Source organism: Tachyglossus aculeatus, chromosome 25 (genome assembly GCF_015852505.1).
Source record: "Tachyglossus aculeatus isolate mTacAcu1 chromosome 25, mTacAcu1.pri, whole genome shotgun sequence".
Classification (NCBI taxonomy): Eukaryota; Metazoa; Chordata; class Mammalia; order Monotremata; family Tachyglossidae; genus Tachyglossus; species Tachyglossus aculeatus.
Genome location: NC_052090.1, coordinates 10,032,854 through 10,051,668, shown reverse-complemented (window position 1 = coordinate 10,051,668; position 18,815 = coordinate 10,032,854). Strand labels below are relative to the sequence as shown.

General features: G+C 40.8%; 1 protein-coding gene across 2 annotated transcripts in view; it reads left to right on the top strand.

The window, feature by feature from the left end:
- Positions 1-17,537, top strand: part of B4GALT6 (beta-1,4-galactosyltransferase 6) — a 48,990-nt gene extending 31,453 nt beyond the window's left edge. Inside the window, exons 4-9 of one of the 2 annotated variants that reach the window (XM_038766470.1) lie at positions 1,223-1,347; positions 4,641-4,757; positions 6,908-7,095; positions 8,290-8,412; positions 11,543-11,644; positions 13,831-17,537. In XM_038766470.1, coding sequence (XP_038622398.1) covers positions 1,223-1,347; positions 4,641-4,757; positions 6,908-7,095; positions 8,290-8,412; positions 11,543-11,644; positions 13,831-13,978 — 803 coding nt within the window. In that variant the 3' untranslated portion in view covers positions 13,979-17,537. The remainder of the gene's footprint in view (positions 1-1,222; positions 1,348-4,640; positions 4,758-6,907; positions 7,096-8,289; positions 8,413-11,542; positions 11,645-13,830) is intronic. The other variant, XM_038766471.1, reaches the window with a different exon arrangement.
- The last annotated feature ends 1,278 nt before the right edge of the window (positions 17,538-18,815 follow it).

Genomic DNA, 18,815 nt, shown 5'->3' with positions numbered 1-18,815 from the left:
TGGGGTGGAGATACACGGTTGTTTGCGCAGGTATGCCCATTGCCAATATATTTGCCTAGTGGGAAGCAAAGAATAATCATAAAAGTCTGAGAAACGTTTGGGATTTAACTCCAACATGTGTGTGTTGTTACATAATTTGTACAACACAGTATTTGGGTTTTTTTTTTCCCAAGTTCAAAAAGAAAATTGATCTTTTTCACCAATATCCTACTTTAACTTGGCCTTGTTTTCTGGAATGGATTGTGTAGACGGACATCAATTATAAGTGCTTTGAGGGCAGGGATTGTACCCCTACTCTTTTGTTCTTTAAGAAGCAATGTGGCCTAGTGGAAAGAACAAAGGACTAGGAGGCAGAGGACCTGGGTTCTGATCCCAGCCTGCTGTGTAACCCTGGGCAAGTCACTTAACTTCTGTGTTTCAGTTTCCTTAGCTGGAAAATGGGGGTTCAGTGCCAATTCTCCTTCCTACTTGGAGTATGAGCCCCAGCCCATAGAACAGTGTGATACACAGTAAGTGCTTAACATATATAGCAAAAAGGAGCTTACAGTTGCGAGGAGGAGCTTGCAGCCCAGAGGAGGAGCTTAAAGCCCAGATGTTCTCACAGCTGAGAACCCATGAGGACAACGACCTCCTCTGCCAGCATGAAGCTGGCATCTCTGCCTCCCAGTGAAAATAATTAAAGACTCCTGCAGAAATGAACTCCTTTTAACTTTGAAACAGAAAATGGCTGGAAAAAAGAGGCCTGGGGGTCGTAATTTAAATGGAAAGGGCAAAGAAATCCTGCACGTCAGGTTGCTTCCGTGAGAGGTGTAGTAACTTTTCACATTCTCATTATAGCAAATTTAACCCCTAGTAAGTGGTTGGAAGTACCAAGTAGTAATAGAAAATGGCACGAGACAGTTTAGGGGTCGAAAAAGAGAACAGGAACATTAGGATTTCGTGTTTATTTGTGGCCTGGACACAAAACGTAAAATTAGGCACATTTTTTTTTTACCTTAAATCTACTTGCATATCTAAGTTTAAAATTTTTCACATACCTCTATAGAAAAATTTCCACTTCTACAGGAATCCTTTTGACTCTGTATTTATTGTTCCCATATTCCATTGAACAATTGGTAGTCCAGGTGAGTTGTTTTTTTATGTATTGGATTGTTTTCTAATTTTTCACGAATCCTAATGGTGAAAAGTATTGAAACTTTTCTTTATGTTTTTGGCTACCTAGGGGGCCTTATCAACGTCAATGTGAGTGAAATCAGTTTCGATGAAATTCAACAGGCGTTCTCAAAGGATTTAGACATTGAGCCAGGTGGTCACTGGAGACCCAAGGACTGTAAACCCCGATGGAAGGTGAAGTTCACTGTTTTATAAGTAACAATAATTGCGGGATATGTTAAGCCCTTACTGTGTACCAAGCACTGTACTAAGCGTTAGGATGGGATGCAGTGCAATCAGATCAGACACAGCCTCTGCCCCATGAAGATCAGAGTCCAGGGGTTAGAGCAAACAAGTATTTTATCCCGATTTTACAGATGAGGAAACGGAGGCACCCAGTTTCCCAGATTCCCAGTCTGCCTATTTTGAACGAGGCCCTGCTGCTTGCTCTAAGTACTATGTTTATTAATGCGCATTTGAGCCCTTAGAAATTTAAATAGTGAATAAGGACCGAAGATTTTCACAGGATAGAAATTTGAGATGGGGATATTACAGTGTTGCTCTTCTGACTGTTTTGTATGTACACCCTACATATTAATGAAATAACCCTTTTTGGTTATTGCATTGTAGTAATATGACCTAAAGCATTATGACAGCTCACCGTAGGACACGTCTGTTTAAATTTTTTTAATACAGAGTGTCAAGTTCTTAGCTCCTACTTCTTAAGAGGGTAAAGTGAAGGCTTCAGCAAAGAGATCTTGGTGCTGATTAGTATCAAAGTCTCTGAATTCTTACTGCATAAACAAAATTGCGATAGGCACTTGGATTCTTGGAAAGGAGCAGAGATTTTATAGGAGCCAAAAACGTCATTTTTTTTCTGCCAGGGTACGCCCAATGAGAGAGTTGTTGAAATTTGCACATTTCCCATTTCAGAAAATATTTGTGAAAGGCAAATTTGCTACCCATGACTCTCCTCCTTGTTTTGGAGGGCTTAGTTTTATGGCTTAACAAGAGACTACAGAAATGGTGTTGAGTTTATTCTTTGTGATCCTCTCCAGACTTCATTTTACTCTGTATTCTTCACAAATTTCTGTTAACTGGCCAACTCAGAGCCTCATTTGTTTGGTGAGGCCTGATCGAGCTTTAGCAAAATGCACTATTAAAAAATCTTCCCTCCCAATTCAACACTGTTAAAGCCTGGGGAAATCAGTTGTGGTGCAGATGATAACTTTGTAACTTCAAGTGAAGGAAAAACACTCAACACGATGAATTCCAAATGCTATTCAAATATTGGCTGCATTTATTGATAACTCTTTTGGACTTACAAGATTCTTCTCCCTTCTAAAAATAGCTTCATGCTTTAGAAATTCATTTTTCTAGTGTTTTCTATGGATACCTGTAGCCGATGATGACTTTGGCATCTTTTTTTTCCTCCTCTACCCTTTTATCCTTCCTGAATAAGCTAGAGTGGATAATAATTTCTGACCGGAGAGCTCTGAGGGAAGGCACAGTGAACCATTAGCTGCTTCTGCCCTCAAGGAGCTTATTTAATTGTCCCTCACTTGGCTTTATGGAATATAGTGGAAAAGCCTCTGGCTTCATATTAACGTTATTATTAACACTCGGTGCTGGAGGGAGGTACAGGGATGATAATTCAGTCCCAAAGGGAACTGACTCACAGTCTCACAGGGGAGGGGAACTAGTGAAGGGCTCGGAAGGAAAGAGTAACACAGTTCAACAAAATTGAAGGAAAAACAACAGTTCTTTCCTAAAGAGAGGAACAAGTTCAACAAAAGAGAAGCAACGTGTCCTGGTGGAAGGATCACGGGGGGCTGGGAGTCGGAAGACCTGAGCTCTAATCCCAGCTCTGCCACCAGCCTGCCGAGTGACTCTGGGCAAGCTACTCAACTTCTCTGTACCTCAGTTTCCTCATCTGTACCTGTTCAGCGCCTGTTCTCCCTCTTACTTAAACTGTAAGTCCTGTGTGGGACAGGGACTATGTCTGACCCTATTACCTTGTACCTATCTCAGTGCTTATTATGGTGCGTGGCACATAGCATTTAACAAATACCGCAATTATTATTTTTATTAGCCCATAAGGCAAATACAGCACTTATCCCAGAGGACTTAGGTACATACCTGTAATATATGTATTTATATTAATGTCTGTCTCCACCCCCAATTGACTACAAGCTCATTGTAGGCAGGGAATGTTTTTACCGACTCTGTTATTGTATTCTCATCATCAATCGTATTTATTGAGCGCTTACTATGTGCAGAGCACTGTACTAAGTGTATTCTCCCAAGTCCAGTGCTCTGCGCATAGTAAGCTCTCCATAAATACCATTGATTGATTGGTTGCTTGACAGCACCAGAAACAAGAAGGGCTGCTAAGCTCCCCTTTTCCTCACCTCCCACTCCCTTCTGCATCACCCTGACTTGCTCCCTTTGCTTCTCCCCACCCCAGCCCAACAGCACTTATATCTGTAATTTTATTTTTTGTATGGATGCCTGTCCCCCACCCATCAGCTCGTTGTGTGCAGGGATTGTCACTGTTTATTGTTGTATTCTTTCCTAAGCACTGAGTACAGTGCTCTCCACACAGTAAGCGCTTCATAAATTGATTGAATGATGAATGAATGAATTACCACTAAAGGAAATTAGACTGTGAGCCCACTCTATATGTTGCCAACGTGTACTTCCCAAGCGCTTAGTACAGTGCTCTGCACACAGTAAGCGCTCAATAAATACGATTGATTTAGAAGCTGCGTTCACATCTTCTGCATGGCCTGTGGGAGTGGTGGATAGGGAAGGGTGTCATTGTCTCTCGGGTTGGGATGGGTTCTGTGCACATGTATCAATTTGTTCCTCTCTTTAGGAAAGGAAAAAACTGTTTTTTTTTTTCTTCAATCCATGGTGTTTGAGTGCTTACTGTGTGCAGAACACAGTACAGCGGGCTTGTTAGACATGTTCTGTGCCCACAGTGGGCTTCCAGTTTAGAGGGAGAGACAGAATTAATACAAATAAATAATTTATGGACATGCTCCTTTCTGAAATATTATTTTATTGAGCTTTGGAGTCATCTTCGTCTCCTGCTAACTGCTTTTGTTGAGAAGATTATTGGGCTGTTGCTGTGAGATGGTAGGCAGTGGCTGCCGTTTGGTCCTTTGAGTTTTTTCTCGTGCTTGGACATCTTAACTCCTTGAGCTTTTTGGTAGAGCAGCGGACTGTCAGGTATATTCCCAGGGGCCCCAGATAGGTCAAACAGATCCTAATAAAATATGGATTCAAATGAGGTTTGTTTTAAAAAGCTAGTCAAATAGTTGGGGCCTCCTTAAGAGACGTGAATGAAAACAAATGTAAAACTAGTTTTAAAAAAAATCTAGAAAAGATTATACATTTTACTGATTGTTTGGATTTTAAGTGAGTCTGTACCTTTACCACAATTGTCAATGTTTACGTGGAAATCTTCATTTTTCATTTTAAAGGTGGCAATCCTTATTCCCTTTCGCAATCGCCATGAGCATCTTCCAATTTTTTTCTTGCACCTGATACCTATGCTACAGAAACAGCGATTGGAATTTGCTTTTTATGTCATTGAACAGGTGAGAATGTTTTTTTTCCAAAGTGGCTACTAATTGTGATACAATAACCTCAATGCTTAAGATCTGCTTGGCCAGTTTGTTTGGAATGTGCTCTCAGTTAAACTTCATATTTTCTGCACAAGATGCAGTTGTCCTTGAAACACTTCTTTCATTTGTTATTTTACAAAGAAATTAAAAATTATCTCATCATCAATTCTTTGCGCGTTTGCATTCAGCAAGAGCACTGGCCATTAATATCTATTGTTATTAATAATAATTATTATTATTATGGTATTTTTAAGCACTTACTTTGTGCCGGGCACTACACTAAGTGCTAGGGTGGATACAAGCAAATTGGGTTGGACATTGTCCCTGTCCCACATGGGACTCACAGTCTTAATCCCCATTTTTCAGATGAGGGAACTGAGGCAAAGAGAAGTGAAGTGACTTTCCCAAGGTCTCACAGCAGACAAGTGGTGGAGCCGGGGCTAGAACCCATAACCTTCTAACTCCCAAGCCTGTGCTCTGTCCGTTAGGCCATGCTGCTTCTGTTACCAATTCCGTGTTATCTATTCTGTGTTACCAAGTGAGTCTGATTCTTAATGTAATTCAACTTATAAGCAGGTGTTAGATCTGAAAGTAAGATTTTTTTTCCATTCATTTTCACCACTCTCCCTTTGCGCCCCAACCTGTGATCTTTTTTGATATATTATGTCATCCTTCAGGAAAACCCTCAAAAAGCTCTCAGAAACTTCAATTAGTGCCGAATGAAGCAACCATTTATTTCAGAATTTGTACTTCTTGTAGCACTCAAACACCTGCCGCAGTGGTCCAGACTGTGAGCCTGTTCACTCCTAAGTGCTATTCAGAGTGTTAAGCCTATTCTTCAAAAACTAATGAGTTGAGTTCTTATCTCAGGATTACTTCTCTCAGCCCCCCTCGTAATAAATAAGCTCAGCTAGACTATTTCAGTAAATAATTTCCAAATCTAACATCAGAGAGCCACAAAAAGGGTTGTTTTTTTTTATTTTAGAGCAGTCTGTCGCCTCTGGTTTTTTTTGTTTGTTTTTCTGCTGTGCTCCTATAGAATAAATTTACCTTCATGGAAAGGTGCACGCCAGCCATGAAAGTAGGTGCTGAGTCCCTGATGAAATTGATGGGGAAAGTGGGCAAATAGTGAGTGAAAAATCTTCGGGTATAGATTCCTTGGCCTTCCATTTCATGTTTTTGGGGTTTGGAGATATGCATTTTTTTGAAGGGAAAACTGGTGGGTATTTCCTTCAGGCCTGAGGTTGTTGTTTGCCAGCTCCATGGCAGGTGAGCTCTTGTCTTGTTGGTGAGCAACATGCTTTCCGTGTCTGCACCCTTCATAATTTTATGGACTTAATCACGGGCCCTCTCTGGCTCCATTTCTCCATCTTGAAGAATATTCAACTTTTGAGCATATTGTCATATGGAAACTTTTTCATTCCCTTGAACATCTTTCCAGAGTCATGACTTATAGTTGCCAATTTGTACTTCCCAAGCACTTAGTACAGTGCTCTGCACATAGTAAGCGCTCAATAAATACGATTGATGATGATGATGATAGGTGAACATATCAAGGTATAGATGTAATTTGAGTAATTAAGAGATGTTTAATCTTGACAACCTATTGACATAAAAAGGTAGGATGCATTAGTATGGCAAGGCAAGTGGGGGAAAAAAACAAGTTTACTGAGATCTGGTCTTGATTTTACATCAGACTTTTATGACTTTGGTGTCACATTTATTCATATTAATGTCTCTCACCCGCCCTAGACTGTAAGCTTGTTATGGGCAGGGAATGTGTCTGCTAATTCTGTTGTATTGTGCTCTCCTAAGCGCTTAATATAGTGCTCTGCACATAGTAAGTGCTCTATAAATAATACAATAAATACAATTGATTGATAAGACACCCATTGGTGTCTTTTCCAATAACCTTTTTCTCATTTTACGTCATCTTGGAATTGAAGCCGATGATACGGTATCCTCGTGTCAGAAAACTTATTGGCAAAGTCTGTATAAATCATTTTACTCATTGCCAAATTTTAAATGTTTGAATAAATGTGTTCTGCGTAGTGTAACGTTGGGTATTGGTTTTATAAAAATCTCTTCACAATTTGTTCTCTTTGTGATTTCTTCCTTCTAAGACTGGTACACAACCTTTTAACCGTGCCATGCTCTTTAATGTTGGCTTTAAAGAAGCCATGAAAGATCTGGCCTGGGACTGTGTAATTTTTCACGACGTGGATCACTTACCAGAGAATGACCGGAATTATTATGGTTGTGGAGAAATGCCCCGCCATTTTGCAGCAAAGCTGGACAAATACATGTATATGTGAGTAAGCAATTTCCTTGTAAATATAACTGTAAAAAAGAGTATTGTATCTGTACTTGTGTTTGAAAATATTTTCCCTCTCACGTAAGCCGAGGACAGATTTTGTTCCTTCAAGTAGAGAATGGTTAAACAGCTTTTTATGATTGACACAGTGACAGGAGGTGGAATTAGAAATTAGAAATTAGAAATATGATTGGTGCTCTGTCCAATCAAGCAGTCAATCAATGGTATTTATTGAGAACTTACAGTGTGCAGAGCACTGAACCAAGCACTTGGACGAGTGTTGGTAGACATGATCCCTGCCCACAAGGAGTTTATAATTTAGAGGGGAAGATAGGCATTAATATAAATTATGGATATATATGCAAGTGCTGTGGGTCTGAGGGTGGGGTGGGTGAATACCAAGTGCTTATCAGTCAGGATATGGTGTCTCAACCAGCGCTTAGAACAGTGTTTCTCCCCCTTTTAGACTGTGAGCCCACTGTTGGGTAGGGACTGTCTCTATATGTTGCCAGCTTGTACTTCCCAAGCGCTTAGTACAGTGCTCTGCACACAGTAAGCGCTCAATAAATACGATTGATTGTTTCTCACATAGTAAGTGCTTAACAAATGCCATCATTATAATTCACTAGTCCTCTCGAAAAGGAAGACTAATTTATTGGAGCAGTAAGACTATAAATCTTTTTCATTGCCGCAGGACTTGATTTAGATTTTCCTCACATTGTCTCCGTGCAAAATCTCCGTATAATGAAATTCACAAGTCAAGGGGCAAGGGAAGGGGCGTCGTTTCCTCGTAACTGAATTTCTCTGAATTGGAATTGGACTGTGCTTTTTCCTACATTCCCCTTTCAGGGCCCTTGGCAGGCAGTGCACGTGATTCAGGATATCTGGCCCTGGGCAGACCCTGGCTGCATCTAGTTGACCCGGTGGCAGGGTGCAGGATCTGGTGATCTGTCTGTGCAGTCCCATTTCTTCTCTAATTCTTGGAGATTCTCATAGCAGAAATCATTTGTTGTTGGGAATTCCACTCTCTCAACTATAGTAGTAGACTCTTATTATTAAAGTCAAGGAACCTTTTTATAAAAATCCGGCTGCTCTGTTTTTCAGGCTTTCTTATTGAGCGATCATGAAAACTCCTACTTTAATTGTGGGGTAGAATGCAATGACAAGAATAACATTTGTCTCCTTTTTCAGTCTGCCCTACAATGAGTTTTTTGGTGGTGTGAGTGGACTGACGGTGGAACAGTTCAGAAAGATTAATGGATTTCCTAATGCCTTCTGGGGCTGGGGAGGCGAAGACGACGATCTCTGGAATAGGTATGTTGAAGGATAATTTTTCAGCGCTGTCGATATTTAAATAGTTTTCCCTCTAAAGTAATGAGGTCATAACCTTGTTGAAAGTACCGCAAGGATTCATATGGGCTAGTCCCAAATGGTGCGGAAGCTGAAAGCTGCTCTGAGCATGTACAAGTGGAACTTAAATGTGACAAAAGGAAGAAGAAAAGTCCATTCAGATGCAAAATTCAATAAGTTTAGACATCATGCGTATTGTTTTCCTGTTCCTGGAATGACAAGGTACTCGATAATGGGAAACTCGGGCTTTCCAAAATTTAGTACGTCACTGGGGAACCGCCAGCGGCTAGGGCGGCCACCCATCCAGTTTTCAGCTGGTCCACCCCCAGGCTGAGGTGTTTGTGTGTATGTGTGTGTATATATATATATATATATATATATGTGTGTATATATATGTATGTGTGTGTGTGTATATATATATATACACACACACACACATACATACATATATATATATATATATATACACACACACATACATATATAGATATATATATATATATAATTCTGTTTATAATGATGCCTGTTTACTTGTTTTGATGTCTCTTCTTCCCCCTTTCTAGACTGTAAGCCCAGTGTGGGCAGGGATTGTCTCTCCTAATTGCTGAATTGTACTTTCCAAGCACTTAGTACAGTAGTCTGCACACAGTAAGTGCTCAATAAATACGATTGAATGAATGAATGAAGTGTGGCGCTGGGCACCTTTATAGCTGATATTTCTCAGAGCCCCGCCTCCCTCCTCCTTGGCTCCTGCTGCGAGTCCTGCAGTTCAGAAACAGCCCCTGTGTCCACAGGGACCTGGGAGCGAAACACAATGTTCCTTTGAGTAGGTGGGGCGGTCGGTGGTTCCCCTACCCTGAAGATACACTCTAGGTTCGGGTGGCCTCAGGCAGATGTCCACACAATGGTCTGCGTGCTCGGGGTAACCCCCGTGCTGTCACGTGAATCTGTGGGTCCGGAGTCTTTGAGGGGCATCAGTGGCTGCTTCACTAGCAGCCCCCAAACCTGGCTCATATTACCAAGTGCCAGCCTCTGTATTAACCACTGGGGCAGATACAGGGTAATTAGGGGGTCCCACATGGGGCTCAGTCTTATCCATTTTACAGATGCAGTAACTGAGGTGTAGAGAAGTGATTTACCCAAGGTCACACAGCAGACAAGTGGCAGGGCTGGGATTAGAACTCAGGTCTTCTGTCTCCCAAGCCCATGCTCTATCCACTAGGCCATGCTTCTTCTGCCCACGTTGCCACAGGGACCCTCAGAAAGCCACGGACGGATGGCAGGCCGTGGCCACCTCCTCTCTTTCCCATCCAGGAGCCCTTCCAAGCATAGCAGGAAGCCGGCCATGTGGTCTGGATTCCCCTGACATTAGAGGAGCCCTGCAGGGCAGCAGACTTGAGGCCTTAGACCTCTTTCCTTTGCCAGCTAGGGGACGGGGAGGAGGAAATGGAATAGTAACATTTTCCCCGCTGTAGCCTAAGGAAATACCTTCAGGCCTGTGCAGAAAGTTTGGCCTAGAACGGCTCTTAACTCCAGCCGGAGGTTGAGGAAGCAACAGCAGAACGAGGCCTTGTCAACTTTCAGAAGTTTGGGAAGTCTGTGGCCGGGTCTGTGACCCTGAACCACGGGGGACCCAAAACTCTGCACTTCTGAGCCACAATACCCTGTCCTCCTTATGGTTTATACCATTGTCCTGGGCTTTTATGCTGTTCTTGTGTTGCTTCAGCCTTCATTATGTGCCGTCTCCCATCTGTTCTCCCCTTATTCTCAGATTGTGAGCCCCTTGAGGGTCTGATTTTCACTTGTGTATTTTTTTCCCAGTGTTTAATGCAGTGCTGTACACAAAGTAGGCACTTAAGGCATGTTATTATTATTAATCATAATAATAAAAATCATATTCAAGATATAAAGTGATCTCTGTGTGTCATGGAAGTGCTGGGGTCAATACAAGTTGATTAGTGTATTGCTATTACACGGTGTATACTGTTTTCAGATTCCTTACTCTTTGGTACTGTGTTTTTATGGACTTGAGGAGTTGGTTTGGAGAAAAGGACTTTTTCAGATCGTCCCCATTCTGTGGTGCAGACTACTCGGGGCCAAGGATCTTATCCTCTAAAGTTTTCCCAGAGCATAGCATAATGTTTAGCACCTCATAATAATAATAATAATAATGGCATTTGTTAAGCGCTTACTATGTGCAAAGCACTGTTCTAAGTGCTGGGGGGGATACAAGGTGATCAGGTTGTCCCACGGGGGGCTTACAGTCATCATCCCCATTTTACAGATGAGGTAACTGAGGCTCCGAGAAGTTACCGAATCATTGTTGATGGTGACGGGAAATGCAAACTCCAGCAAAGCGAGTTGTGCATGCAGAAGCCTAACGGTTGGCAGGTGATCCCACGTTGTTGAAAAATATTCTGGCAACTGGGATCGAGTAGGTAATGTAGAAACAATCAAATGTTAACTTATATGCTTGGCCTTTAACGAAGAAAAAAAAATAAAGCAATGAGCAGTTCTAGACAGGAAGATTAGCACATTTACTAAGGTGAGTTTTGCCTTTAATAGTAGTGATGATATTTATTAAGTACTTAATTTGTGCAGAGCACCCTTCTAATTAAGCACGTGGGAGAGTACAGTAGAAACAGTAGACCTGATCCCTGCCCTCGAGGAGTTTACAATCTAGGGGCTCCCAATCTAGAAAATGAGAGGAGGTTTAGAGTCTGACTAATGGGGTGATTTAAAGGGACCCTTGGGGGCCTCAGGATGCCTCCATGGAGGTCAGCTTCAGCCTAACCCCTTCCCCAGACCCCCTCCACATCCTTGCCCCCCAAACTCCGTAAGCCAGCATGCCCAGGGCCAGTCAGGAGTAGGGTTTCCAGGGGTCTCGTTGGGAAGACATCGATGGGTTCCCGGTGACTTCTCTTTGCAGTCCCGTGCCTTCGAATTTAGAAGTTAATTTGTTATTTGTGCAAACTCTGTATTACTATCTCTGCCTGTCTCTCTCTCTCTCATCATATATGTGTATATACTGTATATTACACACATGTATAAGCACACTCCAAAAACCAATTTCTTCTTATTTATTATTCTGTAGAGTTCACTATGCTGGATATAATGTAACAAGACCAGAGGGAGATCTAGGAAAATACAAGTCCATTCCTCACCATCACAGAGGGGAGGTCCAATTTTTAGGCAGGTGAGTTTCAAAGGCGTCTCTCAAATGTAATGGCAGATGTTTCAAGTGTAAAAGAAGTCTTTTATTTGAGGGAAGGAGGAGGAACCTTACCTGGCAATAGTACTTAAGAGTATGATTTAGAAAAGGAAAAGAAAAAAGCCTTCTTGGAAGTAAACAATTGATCAGGAGCCATCTTAGCCTTAAAGGTTGAGATAACATGCAAGTAGTAAATTAATCATTTGCTTGACATTTTTATTGGTGTGTTGTGGGCAGAAAATGTGTTTTTTCAACTCTATTATACTGTACTTTCCCAGGTGCCTATAACAGTGCTGTGCACACAGTAAGCGCTCAAAAAATACCACTGAATGATTGATTTGGTTTTGGGGTCCAGACTGGTTTAAACAAATCCATCTTGTCATTTGACTTCCCGGGAACATCAGCAAGCACGATTTAAAGCAACATGGCCCAGCCACAGGGAAATGTTTTTAAATGAAACGAGAAGGGGATCGTCGTGGTAGGCCCAGGGAGAGTGTTTCGATCATTTCTGCTGCTGGGGAAAGTCAGAGCAGTGCCAAATGCTACTGGCTTCATCTAAAAATCTTTGCAAGGAGTGAGGTGAAGCAGCGGGAGTAGTAGGGCTGGAAAATTTCCTCGGGGGAGCCGTCTTCCCTTGCCCTGGAGGTGTGTCAGAGGGGGTTCAGTCCTTAACCTTCTGCTTGTAGGTGGGGAAGTGACGTTGTAATAATGGTATTTGCTAAATGCTTACTATGTGCCATGCACTGGAGTGGATACAAGCAAATTGGGTTGGGCACAGTCCTTATCCCACAGTGGACTCACAGTCTTAATCCCCATTCTACAGATGAGGTAACTGAGGCCCAGAGAAGTGAAGTGACTTGCCCAAGCCCACACAGCAGACAACTGGAGGAGCTGGGATTAGAACCCAAGACCTTCTGTCTCCCAGGCCTGTGCTGTCTCCAGCACACCATGCTGCCTGATCCCTGCCCTCGAGGAGTTTACAATCTACATCTCCACGCCATGCTGCATGCTGCAGGCAGAGGACCCAGTTCTAATCCTGACTCTGTCGATTGTCTGCTGTGTGAGCTTGAGCCAGTCACTTCCCTTCTCTGTGCCTCAGTTCCCTCACCTGCAGAATGGGGACTCAGTCCCTGTTCTCCCTCCTACTTAGACTGTGAGCCCCATGTGGGACCTAATTATCTTTTGTCTACCCCAGAGCTTAGAATAGAATAGAATTAGAATAGAATAGAATAGCACATAGTGAGTGCTTAACAAACACCATTATTCCGTAGAAAGGAATGGAGATTGAATGCTCTTGAATTGCTGAAACCTAGCCCTGATTGGAGTACCCCCAAAACTGAAAGATGATGCGATGCCTAGATGTGCATAGCACCATTGTCCAAGATATTTTTAGAGAGACAATTAGTTCACTCTTGGGTGCTGAGAAACATCTGGGAATCAGTGTGGAGATCCACTTTTCCATTTTTAACTTTAAAGATTCTGAATTAATTTGTGACAGATTTGAACAAAACACCATTTAACTGTCAATGATACCTCCGGCTTTGACCGTGCAAGCAAATAACCTGAATAAATTGGGCCCCCAAATCACATTTTAAAGAGTGAAAGTGGATTTTTAGGGCGTCATGAAGCAAATGATTGCTTTGCTAAAATCAGTCAGTCCTCTTTTATACTAGTAATTGATGTGGGTAGACCCATGCCAAGTTGCAAGGAACTTATTTTAAAAACAATTTCTTATAATGTAAGTCCCATGTGGGTGGCACATAGTAAGTAAACACTTAACAAATGCCCGGTGTTAACAAAAATACCATCAGTTATACTGCTTTGTTATCGTATCTGTTAAGCACTTACTCTGTGCCTGGCACTGTACTAAGCGCTGGGGTAGATCCAAGGTAATGAGATTGATCACCGTCCATGGCCCAAATGGGACTCACAGTCTTAATTGCCATTTTACGGATGAGGGAACTGAGGAATAGAGATGTGACCTACCCACAGTCACACGTCTTTGTGAAGTTTGCAAGCTATTGGCAAAAGTAGCCTTTAGGTTATTGATTGCTCATATATCCCAAGAAGGGAAGGGGTGTAATTAAGGAGATGTCCGATATTGCCTTTGTAACTTGGCCCAAATGCTACGCAGTTATTCATCATCCTTTTCTCCGTCTCCCATCCCATAGGTATAAGTTGCTGCGATATTCAAGAGAGCGTCAATACATAGATGGTTTGAACAATTTAATCTATACTCCTAAAATACTGGTAACTAGGTTGTTTAAAAATATAACTGTAAATCTCATGCCAGAACTTGCCCCTGTTCAAGACTATTGAAGGACGTGGAACTTGGCACAAGACAAACTATACTACTTGGGGGGAGTTTGGGGGGAAACTTGGAATGCACTAGAAAATGGACATCAGGACTTTCTGACCGTTGCGAGGATCTGTGAGGAGAATAGAAGGGAAGCGACTGGGTTTTTTTGCCAACGCATTGTAGTTTAAAAAGAAGACGGGCGCCAGCAGTCGATACTCAGATGTTTACAGCATGGAACCACAGTCAAGTCTTCTCTCACCACATTCTCAACGTTAGGAAGTCACTTGGCTATATACACGGCTAGCACTGCGGAATGCCAGGCACCATTGCTTACGACTGGAAGTGGAGAGAGCGCTCTTCTTCCGGGAAATTTTTCTACTAAAAACTGTCATGTAATTTAAGTGAATGCTCTGTTTCCTTTTTAAGATGTTTTGTACATACGTGATGTAAATTAATGTGTCCAAATTGATTTTAAATAGGGTAATGTGTTGCACTCTGCATGTAGTTGACGGTACCTTCCCTTGTTTGATTTTTATTTTGCATGGAAGAACAAATGTAAATTTACGTCACTAAACAAAGGGGAACCTTTGTTGTGAAATGAAGGAACTGTTACTAATTGTGGCCAGCTATGACTGTAAACTGTTATGTTTTGAGCTATAGGCCTCCACACCTCCCTGAATAGAAGAAGAAATCACAGATTTCATAGGATTTTCCTGGTACGAGGAAAGAATTTCCACCATCTTCTTCGTGCCAGGTCTCCTATGATCCCTTGCTTGCTTTCTCCTCTAGTTTTGCCGAGTCGCATAATACCATATCTTTTATGCATATTGCATGTGTATTCTGAAAAAAAAAACTAAAAGAATTGTTATGGATCATGATCTAAAAGACCTCTTATTTTAAGTGTCTTCACATGTGCCACTAGTGTGTGTCAGGGATTTTGTGCCTAAAACAATGTTCTCAAGTTTGTGTGTGTCTGTATACTCTGTTGTAGTGGTATTGTTTTGTTTTGTTTTTTTTTTTAATTCCTAGTGAACAGCACTTTTATTCCTCCAAAATCAGAAGAGCCAAAAATGTATCTTCATTTCAAGGGGAAAAACAAAAATCTGCTCTAGTTTTTTAAGAATTCACTGTAGAAAAATCCATAGTGCTTGCAATACTGTATGTTACTTTGAGTTATAAATAAGTAGCAAACCTTCCTATTTCTATCAGGTTAAATGCTAGGAAAAGCACGCCTCTTTCCTGTCATTTTACTCATTCTGAGTTTTCTCCATTTTTTAGGAAATCATACATGATCTTATTGGTCAGGGTTGCTGTCTAAGAGTGTTCTATGTGTAATCTTTGCATGTTTATTTTAATTTTCAGTGAACTGAGCCATTTCTTCTTTGTTGAAACAGAATAGGCTAATATCTTGCTCCCTTATTTTGATGAGATGTCAGCATAATAATCGTTCAATGTTTTTGAACCAAAGATTTTCTTTAGTCCCCAGAGTATTGTTATGAGTGGTAAAACAGTTTCAGAATCATGGCTTGATTTTGGAGTGTAGCCCAGAATGATAGCATTATCACTGATATAGTCGTAATTTAATTCGCATAATGAGAATGGTCCACCATGAGAACTCATGAAAATGAGGGAAATCAAGATATTGTAATGCATGGACGGGGATGATTATCTGGGACTCCAGTGAGCATTCATTATGACAAGTATTGTTTTCAATTTGATAAGCTCTTGTTTTATGGAAGTGATATTAACATTTGCCTTGTGAACTGTTCCAGCAAGGTGTTTGATCTCACAGGGGTAACCGCAGGTAACTTTCTGAGCAGCACAAATGACCACAAACTACACCCGAAAATCACTGGGATGCCGGCAATGGGGTGAAAATTGATAAGTATGGCAAAAAGCAAGACGACGAGACAGATTTTTTTAAATTTCTTTTTCTCATTGCTTGGAAACCACGTACGAATATTTCTTTCACGTCCTCCTGAGGAGAATTTAAAAAAAAACATAAGCTTTGATTTTTTAAAAAAAGCTTGTTGAAGTTTTGTGTAATTTGAATTTCCATTTTTTTTTTCAGAGCAAATATATGCTCTCAGTTTTATGGGAAAATAGAATGGAAATACTAACCATTTGTCGGATACCAACACTACATTAGACAGCGTTTATGGCAAAGTAAATTGAATTGTTAGGTTCTTAAGCACTTGATTTTTAAAAATAAAATTAAGTCCATGTATTTCATGAGAGGAATATAGTTTTATTAGGATGTAATAAATAGCTTTACATTTCTCAGTCTCTTAAAAAAAAACTTTAGTTGTGAGTTTTAAGCTGGCTACATTTTTGGCATTTATCCTTTGTGATGGGTGGACTGCTGTATGAAGGATTTGGTAGGATTCACCCTGCATTCCGCCTGTTTTGACTGTGAAGTGTCAACCTGTGGAAATTGTGGGCATTACCTACATACAGTATACAGAGTGTGTTTCATAGTGGGTTTGGCAGAAGCGAGGGAATTAGGCCAAACTATAATGATGTTTGAAACATCCCCAATTTTGCCTCAGAATGAAAATATCCCACTGGAGGTGCAGTATTCATGGGAGGTGGGAATTAATCGATGGTATTTGAGAGCTTATTGAAAGCAGATCACTGTACTAAGCACTTGGGAAAGTACGATACAACATCGAGATATGTCTGCTTGGGCCAAAATTAGATCGATTTTTAGAATGTGCAAAGATATTTTCCAACCATTTCTTTCCTTTTCTATTCCTTAGTCACCCAATTTGTCAAGAGCCCTTAAGGACCATCATGTAAGTGTGCTTTATTCTAAAATGTCTTGGGTGCCATAATACACTGTAGCGAGAGGTAACCTAGTGCCTTTGAGCAAAGGAAAAGAGATGATGGGTGCATGCCAGAGTGTGCCGACCTGTGCAGAAACCTGCTGAGGATGTTAAATCTACTCATGGACCGGCACATACAGGGAAAAAAACCCAAGAATCTTTGTGCAGTATGGAGAAATGGTAAAATAAAGCGTAAGGCCAAATGAATCCAGAAGCACATTAACATTCTCCTTCTTCAAGGTTCTAAGCAACAGTAATGGCAACGTTTCATTTGACCAGGAAACCAGCAAACATGGCAATTATTTAAAACTCACCTCCTTTTCCTTCCCCACCGAACAGTCATTTCCATTTTAACCTACAATGGAAGCTAGTCAATGTGAAATCTTCCTTTTATCGGAGGATATCTTGACAAGTGAATGCAAAGTGTTTGTCATTTCAGTTTGACCTTGCCGGTCTGCGTGTTTTCCTTTTGTACCTCTCAGCTAAAGTAATAGTATACTAGTCTCACTGCAGCCAAATTAACAAGCATGCCAATTGTGAAAACTTTAAAAGGATTCAGTGTTGCGTATCACAAAGAGGAAGTGTACTTAAAATTACTCTATAAAAACATGAGAGGCTTCTATAAAAATGCACTGAAATAAATGCTGGGAACTTCTTTGTGTACTATCATATTATGATTTTGGTTTTGCTCTTCATGGAAATGTTTGTACTTTTTTATCATTGTCTTTTATGAAATATAATGTTCTAAAGATTTTGTGTGATTTAATTATTTTCCCCTAGATGTTTGGTTTGAAATTGTCTAGTACCTATATTTTTTTCTGAACTCCAGCTGAACTTCTGTGTTATGAAATTAAGCAGGTCACCCAGCCTGAGTAGTATGAAAATGGGAGCCTAAACTATACAAGGCTACAATTCTATGCCGTTGCATCAGTTGAAATGAGATAAATTTAGACACTTAGCCGTCGCCTTTGAAAAGGAAATAGTGATATTTTGAAATACCTTTCCTTAATTCAATCAGACATAACCTTATTTTATTGAAAGCACAAATTTTAATATTCACCATGTATACTGCTGGCTGTTTGGCTTCCGGGACAGCTTCAATAAATTAAGCTGGTGTGTAAAATACAATTCATACCCATTCTTGGTTTTCACACACAAGGTTATAGATGTTTCACAGTAGTGTGCAGATACTAAGAGCCAATGTATTTTTATTGGTGGAGCGTGACATTTTCTATTTGAGACCCGAACTTAAGCAATGGTTTTCACTTTCAGTACAGGTTATAACATTTCTGGATGAGGGTTTATAATCAATCATAGTCACATATCACTTTTAAATAATATTTCCTGCTCGGAAAATTTAAGTCAGGGATATTTTCACTTTGATTATAATTATATAATATGAAGGTTGGTATTTAAGCACTTACTGTGTGCCAGCCACTGTGCTAAACATTGGGGTTGAAATAAGATAATCAGGTTGGGCACAGTCCCCATCAACAGTCTGAGTAGGAGGGAGTAGATCACACATCAGGCATGATGTGGAGCTGGGATTAGGACTCTGGTCAAGCGCTTAGTACAGTGCTTTGCACACCGTAAGCACTCAATAACTACAATTGAATGAATGGCCCTCTATTTTTAGTTTTATTATTATTATGACTCCCAATCTTGTGCTTTTTTCACTAGGGCACGCTGCTTCATTCATTCAATCGTATTTATTGAGGCTTACTGTGTGCAGAGCACTGTACCTCTAGCATGACGGGAACCTGTGCATGGGCATTATAATTGTTGGAACTGAAGAGCTTACCAGAAAATAACCCCACTGAGAAAGGAGTCGACTAGGGGTTGAAATGCTTTAGTTTACGTCACTCGCTATGGAAAGCAAAAAAAAAACCAACCTGCCAAGTCAGATTATTGGAGTAGCCGGGTTCCATATAAAATAAGGCTCAAGTTTAAAATTTCCTGAAGTCTCATAGTGACGTTGCTTAGGTGAATTCAGATCTGTCCATTACTCTTTCTTTTCCGTTTCCAGCCAGGA